The following is an 18,578-nucleotide window of genomic DNA, read 5'->3' on the forward strand; positions in this document are numbered from 1 at the left end:
ATGGAAATAAATACATTTTTTTAATTTTTCCCTAACTAAGGGGGTGATGAAGGGGGGTTTGATTTACTTTTATAGCAGGTTTTTTAGCGGATTTTTATGATTGGCAGCCGTCACACACTGAAAGACGCTTTTTATTGCAAAAAATATTTTTTGCGTTACCACATTTTGAGAGCTATCATTTTTCCATATTTGAGTCCACAGAGTCATGTGAGGTCTTGTTTTTTGCGGGACGTTTTTATTGGTAACATTTTCGGGCACGTGACTTTTTTTTATCGCTTTTTATTCCGATTTTTGTGAGGCAGAATGATCAAAAACCAGCTATTCATGAATTTCTTTTGGGGGAGGCGTTTATACCGTTCCGCGTTTGATAAAATTGATAAAGCAGCATTATTCATCGCTTTATTCTCAGGACTATAACTTTTTTATTTTTTTGCTGCTGATGCTGTATGGCGGCTCGTTTTTTGCGGGACAAGATGATGTTTTCAGCGGTACCATGGTTATTTATATCTGTCTTTTTGATTGCGTGTTATTCCACTTTTTGTTCGGCGGTATGATAATAAAGCGTTGTTTTTTGCCTCTTTTTTTTTTTTCTTACGGTGTTTACTGAAGGGGTTAACTAGTGGGACAGTTTTATAGGTTGGGTCGTTACGGGCGCGGCGATACTAAATATGTGTATTATTTTTTTTTTTTTTACACATGTGGAAATTTTTTTTTTTACTTTTTTACTTTGTCCCAGGGGGGACATCACAGATCGCTGCACAGCACTCTGTCAGATCAGCGATCTGACTTACAGTACTGCAGGCTTACCAAGCGCCTTCTCTGAGCAGGCACTTGGTAAGCCACCTGCCTCCCTGCAGGACCCGGATGCCGCGGCCATCTTGGATCCGGGCCTGGAGCAGGGAGGGAGGTAAGAGACCCTCGCAGCAACGCAATCACATCGTGTTGCTGCGGGGGTCTCAGGGAAGCCCGCAGGGAGCCCCCTCCCTGCGCGATGCTTCCCTATACCGCCGGCACACCGCGATCATGTTTGATCGCGTGTGCCGGGGGTTAATGTGCCGGGGGCGGTCCGTGACCGCTCCTGGCACATAGTGCCGAATGTCAGATGCGATAGGCAGCTGACACCCGGCGGCGATCGGCCGCGCTCCCCCCGTGAGCGCGGCCGATCGCATATGACGTACTATCCCGTCACTGGGAATTAAGTCTCAGGTCACCTTGATGGGATAGTACGTCATATGGGATTAAGGGATTAATAACGCAGCGCTTAACAGACATTATCAGTACTGCTCCCATTGGGGCTCACTATCTAGATTCCCTATCAGTATGTCTTTGCAATGTGGGAGGAAACCGGAGAACCCGGAGGAAACCCACGCAAACACAGGAAGAACATACAACCTTCTTGCAGATGATATCCTTGGGAGATTTGAACTCAGGACCCCAGCACTGCAGCTAACCACTGAGCCCCGAGCTGAATCCATATTGCACTGAAACGATACAGTGTAGGTGAGTGGGATAATGGGTGGTAAGTAGTGATGAGTGAGTGTGCTCGTTTCTCGAGATTTCCGAGCATGCTCAGGTGTTTTCCGAGTATTTTGGGCGGGCTTGTAGATTATGTTTGAGTCCCTGCAGTTGCATGATTTGCAGCTATTAGACAACCTAAACACATGCAGGGATGGCCTGTTTGTTAGGGAATCCCCACATGTATTCAAGCTGTCTAGTAGCTGCAAACCATGTAGCTGCGGGGACTGAAACATAATCTACGAGCACGTCCAAAATACTCAGATCACCTGAGCATGCTCGGAGAAACTCGAATAACGAGCACACTTGCCCATCACTAGTGGTAAGCAATGGAATTGTTTTTCCGAGTCGCTGTATCCGGTAAATAGACATGTAATAAATCACGCAGCATTTTTAATGAGCAAATACTTGTCACCGCAGCAAAGAGCAGATGGTCGCTGGTGCAGGAATTTTTAATTAGGTTTTATTGTCGTAGCTAACACACGCACACACAGCTAGAACAAAGGAATAGAAACCAGGCAATGGACTTTTCTATCATCTCTAAATTAACCCAGATCCAAACTACTGCAGTCATACACGAAGGATAGATTAATTATTAACCTCTGAGCAGTATTAATATGCAAAATTAGAACTTATTGTGCAAAATATAATGATTACCATGTGCAACGATCATCATAATTCATTTACTGTATGTTTATTGCTCCCTTGAAGACAGTTATATAAGACTAGATGGTGGCCCGATTCTAACGCATCGGGTATTCTAGAATATGCATGTCCACGTAGTATATTGCCCAGCCACGTAGTATATTGCCCAGCCACGTAGTATATTGCCCAGCCACGTAGTATATTGCGCAGTGACATAGTATATTGCCCAGCCACGTAGTATATTACCCAGCCACGTAGTATATTGCCCAGTGACGTAGTATATTGCGCAGCCACGTAGTATATTGGCCAGTTACGTAGTATATTGCTCAGTCATGTAGTATATTGCACAGCCACGTAGTATATTGCCCAGTTATGTAGTATATTGCCTAGTGACGTATATTGCGCAGCCACATAGTATATTGCCCAGTCACGTAGTATATTGCCCAGCCACGTAGTATATTGCCCAGTTACGTAGTATATTGCCCAGTGACGTAGTATATTGCCCAGTGACGTAGTATATTGCCCAGTGACGTAGTATACAGCACAGAGCCATGTAGTATATTGCACAGCGAAGTAGTATACAACACAGAGCCACGTAGTATATTGGCCAGTCATGTCACAGGTGAAAAAATAAAAAATAAACATATACTCACCTTTCCGAAGGCCCCTTGTAGTCCACGGCAGCTTGCGGTCCCAGGGTTGGTATCAGAGCGCAGGACCTTTGATGACGTCGCGGTCACATGACCGTGATGTCATGGCAGGTCTTTTTAGCGCAGGCGCGCAGGGCCTGTGATGACGTCGCGGTCACATGACCGTGACGTCATGGCAGGTCCTTGTCGCGCAGGGCCTGTGATAACGTCGCGGTCACATGACCGTGACGTCATGGCAGGTCCTTCTGCCATACCATCTTTGCCACCGGAAACTGCAGCGGACGATGGCGGCCGGTGGGAGCGGCTTAGCGGACTACGGAGGGTGAGTATAGCAGGTTTATTTATTTTTTTATTATTTTTAACATTACATTTTTTACTATTGATGCCGCATAGGCAGTGTCAATAGTAAAAAGTTGGGGACACACAGGGTTAATAGCGGCGGTAACGGAGTATGTTACCCGCGGCATAACGCGGTCCGTTCCCGCCGGCATTAACCCTGTGCTAGCAGTGACCGGAGGGGAGTATGCGGGCGACAGGCACTGACTGCGGGGAGTAAGGAGCGGCCATTTTCTTCCGGACTGTGCCCATCGCTGAATGGTCGCGGCAGCCATGACAGGCAGCTGGCGAGACCAATCAGCGAATGAATAACCGTGACAGAAAGAAAGACAGACAGAAAGACGGAAGTGACCCTTAGACAATTATATAGTAGACTAGATGGTGGCCCGATTCTAACGCATCGGGTATTCTAGAATATGTATGTAGTTTGTTTATGAAGATTTTAGAATAATACAATGAATACACAGAATCCAGCTGGCCGGGCACAACCAATTAGCGAAGCGTGGTTCAAATCCCGCGCCAATTTGCGGCCGAAGTGCGCCTGTCGCTGATTGTTCGTGGCCAACCACATAGTATATAGCATAGCCACATAGTATATTGCACTTTCAAGTAGTATATTGCACAGCCACGTAGCATACTGCACAGCCCACGTAGTATATTGCACAACCACATAGTATATTGCACAGCCGACGCAGTATATAACACAGCCCACGCAGTATATAGCACAGCCCACGCAGTAAATTACAGCCACACAATATATTACACAGCCCACGTAGTATATAGCACAGCCACATAGTATATTGCACAGCCGACGCAGTATATAACACAGCCCACGCAGTATATAGCACAGCCCATGCAGTAAATTACAGCCACATCAGCCCACGTAGTATATTGCACAGCCGACGTAGTATATAGCACAGCGACGTAGTATATAACACAGCCCACGTAGTCCCACGTAGTGTATTGCACAACCACGTAGTATATTGCACAGTCCACGGAGTATATAGCACAGCCCATGTAGTATATAGCACAGCCACAAAGTATATTGCACAGCCAACGCAGTATATTGCAGAGCCAACGCAGTATATAACACAGCCCACGCAGTATATAGCACAGGCCATGCCACGCAGTATATTACACAGCCCACGTAGTATATAGCACAGCCACGTATTATATTGCACAGCCCACGTAGTATATAACACAGCCACATAGTATATTACACAGCCCACGTAGTATATAACACAGCCCATGCAGTATATAGCACAGCCCACGCAGTATATTACAGACACACAATATGTTACACAGCCCACGTAGTATATTGCACAGCCGACGTAGTATATAGCACAGCGACGTAGTATATAACACAGCCCACGTAGTCCCACGTAGTGTATTGCACAGCCACGTAGTATATTGCACAGTCCACGTAGTATATAGCACAGCCACATAGTATATTGCACAGCCAACGCAGTATATTGCAGAGCCAACGCAGTATATAACACAGCCCACGCAGTATATAGCACAGGCCACGCAGTATATTACACAGCCACGTAGTATATTACACAGCCCACGTAGTATATAGCACAGCCACGTATTATATTGCACAGCCGACGTAGTATATAACACAGCCCATGCAGTATATAATACTGCCCACGTAGTATATAACACAGCCCTTTCAGTATATCGCAATGTGGGCACCATATCCCTGTTAAAAAAAAAAGAATTTAAATCTAAAATAGTTATATACTCACCCTCCGACGGCCCCTGGATCCAGCCCAGGCCTTTCCCGCTCCTCGGGCGCCGCTCCGGTCCCAAGCGGCAATAACACGTGATGATGTAGCAGTCTTGCAAGAGCGCTACGTCATCTCCGGTCATTGCCGCAATGCATTATTGCGACCGGAGCGGCGCGCGAGGAGCAGGAAAGGCCTGGGCTGGATCCGGGGGCCGTTGGGGGGTGAGTATATAATGATTTTTTAAAGTATTTTTAACATTATATCTTTTTACTATTGATGTTGCATAGGCAGCATCAATAGTAAAATATTGGTCACACAGAAGGTTAATGGCAGCGTTAACAGACTGCCTTACGCCGCGGTGTAAGGCAGTCCGGTTAACGCTATGTGGGCGCTGACTGGGGGGAGTATGGAGGGGGCACTGACTGCAGGGGAGTAGGGAGCGGCCATTTTGCGGCTGGACTGTGCCCGTTGCTGATTGGTCGCGGACAGACAGAAAGACAGACAGACAGAAAGACAGACAGAAAGACGGAAGTGACCCTTAGACAATTATATAGTAGATGAGCTACGAGAAACAGCTCCGCTCTTGTCCACAGGTTGTATTTGGTATTGCATGTCACTTTATGGATAAAAAGCAGACCATTTAAAAAGAATGGTTGAAGGAAAGTGTAATACAGAAATGGCTTCTTGATTATGAATTTCATGGATCGGGTTACAGTTCTTTGGGGCCGTGTATTTAGGCTGCTCGGCAAAATTTTCCTGTGAGCAATTCCGCCTTGGCAATGACCATAAAAATTAGCATAATGGGCACACTAAATATAAAGGTTCATATATTTGGAACCGTATGGTGGATATAAAAAATGAAAAAAACAAAAAAACTTTTCTCCCTGCGACAGCTCATTTTTAATAAAAATTAGATTATTCAATACACCTGAAAGTACACATACTATGCATGAAGAAATTTGAAATTGAAGTGTCAGCGATCTACAGTAAATTAGCTCTCCAAAATCCAACATTTACCTAATGTCCACTCTTCCATGTCTGCGACCTGGCACATTGCTCTCTAAGACGCCAGAAATTTGTCTAAGACTTAATTGTTTAATTTGATTTTGCAAATCTAGATGTTATCACCTACAGCCTGTAAGCGCAAGTCCTTGTGTGTGATCTGTCGGTATGGATGGAGCTGTAATATTTCCCACATTTCCCTCAGGGTATGTGCCCACGATTCGGAGTTGTTGCGGGTTTGACGCTGCGTATTTATGAAGCGTCAAACTCACAGTGGCCAGCTGTGACAGCATAGTGGATGGGATTTCAAGAAATACCATGTCCACAGATACCCGTGGAGACTGACATGTGGCGCGTCTTTCCAGACCACAACATGTCAATTTGTGAGAAATTAAATCAATAGAATGCATTGGACGCGGTGAATCCACACGGTTCAGTGAACACATGCAGATTCACCTGCAATCAATAGAAGGCAGCGCTTTGGACGCAGTGTACATGCGCTGCATCCAAAGCGCTGCTAGTTCCGGATTGTAACCACCCGGCCTTAGTTTGTTTAATACTGTGCGTTATAGTGAAATGAATGAAGATTTACCATTCTGTAGATATTCTGACATAAACTGTTGGTATCTGGGTGTGATTTGGAATTTCTGCTCTGGATTCTCGCTAATTTGGCATTGAACTGGAAAGATAAAAAAAAAAGTAAATTATTTAGCTGTTACATTATAGTAAACTGTAAATTAAACAGTGAATAGTTATAAACTGCAGCTTTATTGCTGTGTCTAATAAATTGTGCTTCAAAGAAATGCCTACACTGCAAACAATAAGCAACATGAGTGCACCCTAATTCCCACAGTCTAAGCCCAAGGCTAGCCAAATCCTATATGTCCGTTTGTAAAATAGGGATACGTAAGGGAGTTATCCAGGACTAGATATTTTTTTTAATGCAGGCCTAAGAACTATCAGACAGGTAGTTGCTAACTACCTGCCAGTTCTGCTTGGTGCTGAACTTTGCCAGTACAGAACAGTCACAGACGGCTCCTGCCAGCAATTCAGTGGCTTCCGCTGATGACACATCAACAGAGTAGCGGCTTCTCTTCTGCTCTGCTCTGTTGACCGGGCTTGACTGCCGACGTCATGCTGATTGATAGCCTGGTCCCTGCTGCCTAACTGCCTGGAGCCAACTCTCAATCAGTAAGATGTTGGCAGTCATGCATGATCGATAAATCAGCCCAGAAGAAGAAAAGCTCCACTGTTGATGTGGAGCAGCTGAATCACTGGCAGGAGCGGTCCGTATCCACTCTGAGGAAAGCGTGATCAATCAGGTAGAACAGTCAGGTAGTTACCTCTGTTAGTAAGTCATTGTTTGAAAGGCATTACTTTATTTTCCTTCTTCCACCATGTGCATCTTTTCATCATCGTTATTTTAGTTTGTTAATAAAATATTTAAAAAATTAACTAGTGCTGAACAAGTCCGTTTAGGGCTATGGTTAGCTGTCAAAAATCCAACGCTTACCGAATGTCCACTCTTCCATATATCCCATCTAAAAAACAGGAAGCTCTCCAAATGAAAACTTGCCATGGAAGCACCAAAAGTCAAAGCAAGAATGACTACTTGTGTAAACCTCCCACATTCTCTGTGCCATGACTTGCTTGAATTTGTCAGGATTGTTTCCAAAAGTTTTGTGAAAGTCCCAGCAAATGTTAAAAGTTTCGCAACTATGCTGTGATACAACATGGAAAACAGGAGGGCATCTAAAATGAATAATAAATAAAAAAAATCTATGAAAATGAACAAATGAAAGTCAGACATTGCTTTTCAACCATGCTTCCACAGAATTAAAAAAAAATAAAACTCATGAAATAAGTCTGGACAGAAATGATGGTACCCTTAACTTAATATTTTGTTGCACAACCTTTTGAGGCAATCACTGCAATCAAACAATTCTTGTAACTGTCAATGAGACTTCTGCGCCTCTCGACAAGTATTTTGGCCGACTGCTCAAGAGCAAACTGCTCCAGTTGTCTCGCGTTTGACGGTTGCCTTTTCCAGACGGCATGTTTCAGCTCTTTCCAAAGATGCTCAATAGGGTTTAGGTCAGGGATCATAGAAGGCCACTTCAGAATAGTCCAATGTTTTTCTCTAATCCATTTTTGGGTGAATTTAGCTGTGTGTTTTGGGTCATTATCCTGTTGCAAGACCCATGACCTGCGACTGAGTACAAGCTTTCTGACACTGGGCAGCACATTTCTCCCTAGAATCCCTTGATAGTCTTGAGATTTCATTGTACCCTGCACATATTCTAGACACCCTGTGCCAAATGCAGCAAAGCAGACCCAGAACATAGCAGAGCCTCCTCCATGTTTCACAATAGGGACAGTGTTCTTTTCTTGATATGCTGCAGTTTTCCGTCTGTGAACATAGAGCTGATGTGCCTTGCCAAAAAGTTCAATTTTTAGCTCATCTGTCCATAGGACATTCTCCCAGAAGCTTTGTGGCTTGTCAACATGTAGTTTGGCAAATTCCAGTCTGGCTTTTTTAGGATTTTTTTTTCCAACAATGATGTCCTCCTTGGTCGTCTCTCATGAAGTCCACTTTGGTTCATACAACGACGGATGGTGCGATCTGACACGGATGTTCCTTGTGCTTCAAGTTCACCTTTAATCTGTTTCCAAGTTTTTCTGGGCTCTTTTGTTACCATTCGTATTGTCCGTCTCTTTGATTTGTCATCAATTTTCCTCCTGTGGCCACGTCCAGGGAGGTTGGCTACGGTCCCATGGATCTTAAATTCCTGAATAATACGTGGAACTGTAGTCACAGGAACATCAAGCTGCTTGGAGATGATCTTATAACTTTTACCTTAAACATGTTTGTCTATAATTTTCTTTCTAATCTCCTGAGACAACTCTTTCCTTCGCTACCTCTGGTCCATGTTGGGTGTGATATGCACCAGGTCACCAAACAGCACAATGAGTATCTGTAGCCCTATATACAGGCCACTCACTGATTCCAAGATTGTAGACACCTGTGATGCTAGTTAGTGGACATACTGTGATTTATCAAGTCCCTTTTGTCACATTATTTTCAGGGGTACCATTATTTCTGTCCAGGCCTATTTCATGAGTTTTTTTTTTTTTTTATTCTGTGGAAGCATGGTTGAAAAGCAATGTCTGACTTTCATTTGTTCATTTACATAGATCTTTTATTTATTATTTATTTTGTCAGATTCAAGTTATTTCTGAGACCAAATTCGCCATCAAAAAAACACCATATACCAAAATAATTAAACATATTATAGACAATAAAACTTAACATTTAATAATATATCTAAAAAAAAAATCAGACCACACACAACCTTGGACTACAGACAGTTGTTTGATATATTATAATATTGGGGCATTCTCAAGATGGTGTGAGGTTTTTTTGAGCACTTTCTGCCTGTTTTGTTTTAGGGATACCTCCCTTTATTTGTTACTGTTGGTATATCCGATCCTCCCTTCACAAGTAGTATAGGGTCATTTTAGGGAGAGACGACGCTGAGTGGGGGCGCCAACTGCGCAGGATTATAAGGTGCCAACCCCCGCTGACAGACAGGATGACTCAGGTGGTACATATAGGAGTCCCGTATTAATTTTGGGATTAGGTGCAATAAAATAGGTGTAGAATATAATATAGTACACATCAATGCACCCGGGCTGGTGCAATATTAGAACACAGGCTACCGAACACTAATGTAACTATTCCTGTATTTATCTAGAATGTATGATTTGTTGTTTGCTTCTTCTTTCTTGCACGGTAGGGCCCATTAGGGCCATCTAGGGAGAGCCTGCGTTGAGCGGGGGCGCCATTGCGCAGGATATAGGGTGCCAACCTCCGCAGCAAGGCAGGGGATAGATAGTGTACAGATTAGGGACATTGTGCACCCTGTATCTTTTAGTCAAACAACTGCCTGTAGTCCAAGGTTGTGTGTGGTCTGAAATTTTTTAGATATATTATTAAATGTTAAGTTTTATTGTGTATAATAAGTTTAATTATTTTGGTATATGGTGTTTTTTTAATATTGCAGAACCTTATTTCTAGGCTTGTGAAATAATATTATTTCTGAGACCATTGTGGGTTTTTCTGTTATTAAAGGAGGGGTACCAACAATTTTGACCATGTGTGTATGATCTACAGTTTTTACGCAGACCTACGGAAGGTGTCTCCATGGTAAGAGAATGCAAACAAGCTCTGTGTGGTTAACAACTTGCAGCCATACTTTTTGGCCTCTGCCCATTGCTCACGTACATTCAGAAGCAAAGCAAGACGTAGGGGACAAATGGAAGGAAGTATGACTGCAGGATCAGACTACATGGGGATTATTGTAGTCTGTTACCATACAAACACCAAGCTTTTTAAAGGAGCTGTATACAAAGTGGATATTTATAATGAAGATTTCTTTCTAAGTTGCCTACTTGTAAATTTGGATATATTGGGATAGGTAAAAGAAAGCCAAAGTGTAGGCTCTGCGATGGTACACTTTATGGTGCGTAGAAATGCTGTAGGTATAAGGAGTAATGCCCTTTAGGCAATTCCCTATAAAACTTTTGCAATCAGAAATTCTCCCTTTGTTATTATGAGACATTGTCTAATAGTATATTTGGAATATAGAAAGAGATCAAGGCCAAATAAATTACACCTCTTTATATATTCAGACTCTTGTGGTTGAGAACACAAGGATTATGGCTACGGTTTAGTATTACCGGAAATATTTCTATTCCAAATGTAATGGAAAATACAGTACATATATATTTATGAATGTGACAGATCCTGCTATCATTGATGCTTGTAAATACCTCTATCTGCTGCTTGATCATCTCACTTTGCTTTTCTTTCTCTTGAGTACGTAGCTGTAGCCATAGATCGGATATTTCCTTGTCCTTTCCAGACAGCAGATTATGTTTCTCTTCTTCTTTAATGAATACTGTAAATATAAAATTAATTAAAGTGCTAATGAATGTCTGTGTTTTACGGGCTAGAGCTCGTACCCTGTTATAAGGCGTTTAGACAGCAAAAATATTGGAAAAATATATTTCCAATAAATTAAAACTTCCCTTGCCGTGTAACGAAGTGGTGAGGTCAATATTAATGCAGTGGAGTAGAATAGGGAGGTATTACATCTACGGTTAGTGTTTCTCTGCAGCATGAGCATAATACACATATAGCTTTACAGTACACACAGTATGTACACTCTCGGAAGCACACATGTGTACACACACTACTGCATGCACAGTACATACACACACAACTCTGCTACACATACCGCACACTACAGGTGCACACAGCACTTCTACTTTGACTCACATTCAGCTCTGTTACTGTGCATAAAAACACACATCTGCTACATGAACATGCTTCACCACACTGCACATTTTCCAACTTGTGCTCCGGCTCATTTGTTTGGTTTTGCTGTAGTTTTTGGTCTTTGCACAAACAGGGGTGAGGCTCCCCCCACACTTTGAGCTCGGCATTTCATCTATATAACTTCCCATGGGCAGGTCTCTGAACAGTCAGGGCTTCTGTCCTGCTCTGCCCTTATCTACAATGAGGTCAGCTGACACAAGGTGAGGTTTTACTAAAGACAGGATAGGACCATCCCGATTGGGTACACCTTGTCACGATGGGATGGCTTTAAAGCTTTGTTGATCACAAGAGTGTTAACTAAGACATGTTAGGGTGTTACATGTGAGGGTCACTGTATGTTCCCCCCAGGATGCCCACGGAGGCGTAGTGAGGTCATGGGAGTGCATTGCAGTCACAGGCGTAACTGTGATTGCAATGCAAAATAAAAGTGAGTCTTAGTCTTGGACAAACTATTTGTCCAGGGCAGATTTAAGAAAACCTGCTGGGCTTTTGTTTTGAAACGGACTACAGGATGGTAGTGTGGCAGTCCGTTTCCTTCCTGGCCTGGTTTTGCATGTGGCCGAAAGCTACAGGTTTTTTTTAGTTAAAAGCCCTGCAGTAAAGGGTTTGGGGGTGTCAGGATCTGAGTCAGTGTGGGCTTTTCTAGAGTGCAGAGCAGTCAGCTCTGCAGAGCTCCACCTGTGTGAGGCAACACAGGCAAGCAGAGCCAAACAGCCAGGGGAGCCTGTTATGATCTGGTGGTTTAGGAACAACATGAGACAAGCTCTGAAGGAGGTGGTATCTGTACTGACCGCAAACCCTGAACTTAGCAGCACAACTAAAAATAGCCGTGGGGGTACCTGACGCTCCCTAGACCCCTCGGCACAGCCTAAGATCTAACTTCCCCTAAAGATGGAAACAGGAAACCTATCTTGCCTAAGAGAAAATCCCCAAAGGAAAGATAGCCCCCCACAAATATTGACGGTGAGAGGAGGGGAAAATAACACACGCAGAAATGAAATCAGATTTTAGCATAGGAGGCCAGTCTAGCTTGATAGATAGGACAGGAAAGGATACTGTGCGGTCAGTATAAAAACTACAAAACAATCCACACCGAGTTTACAAAATCTCCACACCTGACTAAAGGTGTGGAGGGTAAATCTGCTTCCCAGAGCTTCCAGCTAACAGAAATAATCCATACTGACAAGCTGGACAAAAATAGAATGCACAGAACAATAAGTCCACAACATGTGGACTGAAATGAGCAAAGCCAGAACTTATCTTTGCAGAACTGGTCAGGAAACCAGGAGAATCCAAGCAGAGATGTGAATCCAGCCAGGAAACATTGACAAGTGGCACAGACTGAAGAAAGAGCCAGACTTAAATAGCGGAGCAGAAGAGACGATAAGTGGAGGCAGCTGATGACAGCTAACTCCAAGGAGCAGCCATACCACTAGAAACCACAAGAGAGAGCCCAAGAGCAGAACTCACAAAAGTGCCACTTACAACCACCGGAGGGAGCCCAAGAGCGGAATTCACAACAGGAGCCGAGACGCCTGGCACCCACAGCATAAACAGAGGTGCAGTCGCCCACGGTAACTGTTCTCGGAGGTGGACTGGCTTGTTTAATTGCTGTAAACTGGAGGATATGGTTACCGGCTGTAATACGGAGGATATTATGTACTGTGTAATGCTGTGAGTTGTACATTAAAGAGACTTTTGTTTTGGAACTTTGCTGGGTCACTGCCTCACAGGGCCGGACTGGCCATTTGGCATTTCTGGCAAATGCCAGAAGGGCCGGTCTGGTTGTGGGCTGCCTTGTGTGCTACTTTGTTAACAGAATCAATGTTCTCAAGACGCTCATACTGTTAACAGTTGTGACGGATCACTCCGTCACTTACCTCAGCATGCCGTGGGTATAATTAGAAATATTGGTCTTGTAGTAATTTTTCCTTTCCTCCATCCAGGGCAATATTAGTAATATATCCCATCTAGTTATTGGGGGCGGGGACACCGTGGGCCTGTGTGATTTCAAATGCCAGGACTGAATTTCATCCCCAGTCCGCACCTGCTGCCTCATCACTGCATAATTGGGCTACCGCTGCACTACAATGTACTATTACGATTTACGTACCATAGGGTATGTCATTTTGTTTATTCTTGGGTTTTGTCTGTGAAATGGCCACAGTGTGAACTGTTAATTGCACACAACTCTGCTAGACATATGTAAGAATCGCAGGAACGCAGGGTGCAGTGACGGACAGGAGGCAGAGCAAGGGTTAACAAGTTTAGTAACAGGCGAATACTCGCAGGGAGGTAAAAGGTTAAACAGTATAAAGGGAAAAGGATGTTGGGAGGTAAAGGGTTAAACGGGAGATTTACCAGTTTAGATGGCAAAGGATATTGTAAGTATATTGTAAGTAGAAGAACGACGGTTCAGATAACGGCAGTTCTTGTGAAGCACTTGTGTCAGGAGTTCCGCCAACTGTAACTCCTGCTGAGAACTCAATGGCACTGCAACGGCTGGTATGGTGTCTTCTACAGAAAAATCCTGTGGGCATCAATGCCCTGTCTTCTGGCGGCAGTGGTCGGTCTCCGGTATCTTCCACTGGGCTTAGTCCATAAACTGCAGTGGCTGACAGAGGTACGGGTCACAGTCCTGTAAGAGCCCAACGCGGCTCTGCAACTATATTCACTGGTGGAGTATGGTCACAAGTGTCTGGGCAAAATAGTCACTGACTACGTCAGGGCGCAAGTTTCAGTCCCATATGTGGTCACTCTTATGTGGCACGTGCACTGTACTCATGGACATGGAGCATACAGCACCATGTTCTCTGGTCGCTACTGGACCCACTGCACTTCCCTCTTTATTCTGCGCGCTGCCTGTTTGTGCCAAGATTCAAGCGCCGACAACCACTGACGCGCAGCTTCTCTCTGGTGGTCACCGGCACACTGCACCTTCTCTCTGTAGTCACTGGGCACAAACTGCCCATTCCTCTATATCTCTGGTCCGTGCTGCTGGCGGCAGGTGACGGTGGACACTGGCCTGCACGAAGCTGGTGCTCCCAGGATGGAGCACTCCTCTCCCTGTTTGCCGCTACGCATACCTGGCTCTGCAGTCTCTACAATGGTCCCTCTTCCTGGACTGCTCTGGCACTCCCGCATCTCCTCAGTGCAGCAGTCCCTCTGCAGACATTGGGGGACCCTGTCAGCGTGGCCTGTCACGGCGCCGGGGCTCTGTGATGAGGGCAGAGGAAGCAGAGCGTGCCGCTCACTGCTCCACACGCTGCCCTGCGCCCTCGACAAACTGACTTCCTGCACGCGCTTTTCTCTTTTATCCAACCGCCGCTGCGCACGCTTTCTCCTCTTCTTTCTCCGCCCCCCTCGGTCAGCAGGAAGGTCCGCCTCCCAAGTGCTTCCCCCAGGCAAAAGGGGAAGGTCCGGCTTACTCAGGCTCCCCTGGGAACGGGATACAGCCTCAACAGTTCCAGACCCGGCATGCAGGTACCCACGGCTCGGTCGACCCCTTACATTCCCCCACTCCTTTAGCTCACCAATTCACAGGCGAGAACTCTTCGTGCTCCTTCGGAGGTGGGACAGAGGCCCACTTTTCTCTCATTCACTTCTGCCTCTCTGACACCCCATTCTTCCAGAAAAGTTTGTTCTGTGCACCTTGAGGCTCCTCTTGGATATGCTTGTTAAGGGTACTCAGCACTTCAGGTTGAGTGGGCGAGAACTGGAGTACATCCGAGTTCAACGAAGCAGCCATCTCTGGGGCTTGTTCCTCCTCTGGGTTAACTTCTAGTGGGTTGAGAAATTCTTCCTCTTTATACACAACAGCTGCAGGAGGAGATATCTTAGGTACACTTTGCATATCTTCCATCTGGTCAGGATCCCTTTGGTTGGTGGGCAGTACACTATCCAGTCCAGGGAACAAAGTAAGCTGTTCTTCCTCATCACCATCAGGAACCTTAGGAACGAGCATTTCAGGAACACTTGACACTTACACCCCTTCTTTGGGATTTTAACAGATGGACCTTCGCATTCACGTTAGCGTTTCACCAGATTCGCATCCACGCTCTTGAGCAGCGCAGACACCTCCCCGTAGACAGTTGACACCTTCTCCATCTCTTCTCGGCATCCGACGTCATGGCTCTGGGTGCGGCTCCTCTCTTCTCGCCGTACCATTTCTCCCAGGGGCAGCATTCTCTCCATTTAGCAGAACCTTCGGAGGGGTGAGCGAATCCTCGCCGTCATCTGTCTCAGGTAGGGCAACCTCTGGACAGGTGTCCCAGTCTTCCACATGTCCAAAACCCCCCTCTGAGCCTGCCTGTTGGGCTCTTTGGTCGGGTTTGCCGTCCTCTACGGGAAGCATACCTCTGCTTTTGCTCTCCACCACACGACATGGGGCCAAATTCCGGAGCTGCTGCTGAAGCTTTCTGTATGCTCCACACCTCTCCTCTAACTTCTTCCATCTTTTGCCATGCGTTACCTCGGGGTGTGGCGATGGACTCCAAGACAGCAGTAAAGGCTTTCTTCAGGCTCCCGATTTCTTCCCATTCTTTCTGCATTCCCTGCTGCAATTCACAGGACCACCTTAGCTTAGCTCTTCCTCGTTCGGGTGGATACCTCGTAGCTCCGGACCATCACTGCCAAGGCTGCAGCCCCTGCTCCTGTTCTCTTATGCGCGCTTCTGCCCTCATTTCTGAAAGAGTCATGTGCAGGTTAGCTCGCAGGCGCTCACGCAGAGCTTGCTCAAGCAGCGCATCTCTAAAGCCTGTCACTAGCCGGTCTCTCAGCACTATGTCAGGGGTCCTACGCTTATGCCATCCCGCTTAACAATCGTAGCGTGGATCTCTTGAAGCGCGTTTATGTATTGGGTCATGGACTCCCCCTCCCTTTGGACACGGCGGAAAAAGCGCATGCGTAACTTCTCTACGTCAGTGGGGTCTCCGTATGTCTCCTCCATTATCTTTATCACCTTGTCTAAAGTGTCCCGCTCCCTAGGGGGTCGTAGCATGACGGAATCCCTGGCCTCTCCGTTTAAGGCCATCAGGGCAATTTCTGCCTCCATTACGGGGGTCATTGGGTACATCCTCAACATAACCCTGACTCGCTTAGTCCAGCTCCATAACAGAATGTTTCTCCCTGTAAACTTAAGGAGGTTACCCAACATTGTCCTCAGCGGCATACTGGCTCTTGGGACCCACCTGACCGCTTGGTCTGCCACCTCTGTGACCGTAGACTGCATCCTGCCGACTACGACAAGTGTAAGAATCGCAGGAACAGGGGATGCAATGACGGACAGGAGGCAGAGCAAGGGTTAACAAGTTTAATAACGGGAATACTCCATGTGTGCACACTCTGTGTGCAATTTTAATGCAAAGTAATCACTTCATTCATGATTTGATAAGTTGTGGGTGGTTGTCTCCTCAGTATTTTGCACCTATGTTGCCTCCATCTTTATTTGGGGGTTTTCTGCATCCCGATACTGCATTAGTTCTGTGACCTGGGCAGATAAATACCTCTTTCTGTGTCCTTGTTTATAATTTTGTGAGACGTATGACTAGGGTGCATTTATTTCCAAGCTCAAAGCTCAAAGAACATACTATATTATTATAACAGGATAAACACTATGATTTCTCCATTATGATGTTTGTTATACGATCATGTTCATACATTTCATTATGAAAAAAATAGCAGATATAAATATTTGCAGCAGAACAACAATGGCAATTATTAAAAGGGTCATGGGTGTCATCATCGGTTACGTTTATATAACATGGCATTGAAGTATTCGTCACTTATTTGAATTAACAATTGGGACCATGAGCTCAGATCTTGGAGAGCTTCAGTTTATAAGAAACCCACAAAACATTATTTAATAATGTACTGTATTGTTAAACCCACATTTCTCCTCCATTTCACACTGAACCTTCTGCAATTGAATCTTGTAATTGTTCTCTTTTGTTTTCATGTCATCCATTAGTGAGTTTAGATTTTTCTTATATTCCTGCAAAAAAGAGCATAAGGTACATAAAGCATCTTTTGTTTATTATTGAATAAAGCAACTGGTTCAGAAAAGAATATAAGAAAAAGTGCCATTTTCTGCAACTTACGAAATATAGGTTCATCTACCGTACTTTTATTTGAAAAAAAAGTATGAAAATATCCCCATGTGTGATGAAAAAATTATTAATTACTGTAGTAAAATAAAAATCAAGAGCCCCTTTGATATATCATTATTCTAAAAACATTACGTTTTTATTTGGGTATTGAAGCCAAAAATATTCTGGTCATGAAAGAGTTAGGCCTCACATTAGAGTAAAAATCGGATGAGTGCTATACGAGGGGAAAAAAAAAAAATCGCATTGCACTCTGACCAATGTTGCTCAATGAGTCAGCGCTGATCTGTGAGTTTTTCCTCAGCTGTAACCTAATAAAAAAATAAATGAAAATAATGACGTTGGTTACCCACATTTTTTGTAACCAGCAAAGGTAAAGCAGACAGCTAAGAGCTGATATGATCAGGCTGGGAAGGTCCATGGTTATTGTGAGTGGCCGCGTATATCAGAGGAGACTTGAAAATGTAAGTCAATGGGTGCGAGAAAAAAATGGATTGCCCACCGACCATGCATATGCTGTTTGATTTTTACTCACACATCTCAAAGGAACCATGAAATTTCATCAGCCAAGTACAGTAAATTCACAGCCAGAACTCTCAGAATACATAATAGATAATATAACTAGATGACCTGTAGATATTGAATGTCACAAGCCCCCTACATAGAATAAACTTGCACTAAAGGGTGCTTAACCTTGTTTAACCTAATAAATAAATAATTTAAATAATCAATATCCCTTCTTTTTTGATAACCAGCAAAGGTAAAGCGGACAGCTGATAGCTGATATTATCAGGCGGGGAAGGTCCCTGGTTATTGGCCCCTTCTCAGCCTAAATATACCAGCCCTCAGCTGCCCCAGTAGTGGCACATCACATTAGATGCGCCAGTTGTGATGCTTTGCATTCACTCATTCGGATTGCTCTGGTACGGTGGTAATCGATGTAATAGGGCCTGGGATTGCTGTTAGCTGTGATTTGTCAAAAATCACTGCTTGCATCAAGCCCTGGTGTTAGTAATGGAGAGGTGTCTATCAGAGACCCTAATTAATAACACAGTAATCAAAACCAAAAGAGCACACAAACACACAAATATTTTATTTGACTAAATACTCCCTCACACTTTCCCTGGTTCACCAATTTATTAAAAAAAAAAAACAACACATGCAGGTCCGACGTAGACCTGGGAATTCGACATAG

The 18,578-nt window shown here is 44.5% G+C and overlaps 1 protein-coding gene across 1 annotated transcript in view; it reads right to left on the minus strand.

Annotated features, from left to right (window-relative positions):
• Positions 1 to 18,578, minus strand: part of CCDC152 (coiled-coil domain containing 152) — a 68,679-nt gene that overhangs the window by 26,283 nt on the left and 23,818 nt on the right. Inside the window, exons 5-7 of the mRNA XM_069748829.1 lie at positions 17,169 to 17,271; positions 10,712 to 10,839; positions 6,471 to 6,557 (exon numbers count right to left, since the gene is read on the minus strand). Of these exons, the coding sequence (XP_069604930.1) occupies positions 6,471 to 6,557; positions 10,712 to 10,839; positions 17,169 to 17,271 (318 nt within the window). The remainder of the gene's footprint in view (positions 1 to 6,470; positions 6,558 to 10,711; positions 10,840 to 17,168; positions 17,272 to 18,578) is intronic.

This window comes from Ranitomeya imitator, chromosome 1, assembly GCF_032444005.1.
Source record: "Ranitomeya imitator isolate aRanImi1 chromosome 1, aRanImi1.pri, whole genome shotgun sequence".
Taxonomy (NCBI): Eukaryota; Metazoa; Chordata; class Amphibia; order Anura; family Dendrobatidae; genus Ranitomeya; species Ranitomeya imitator.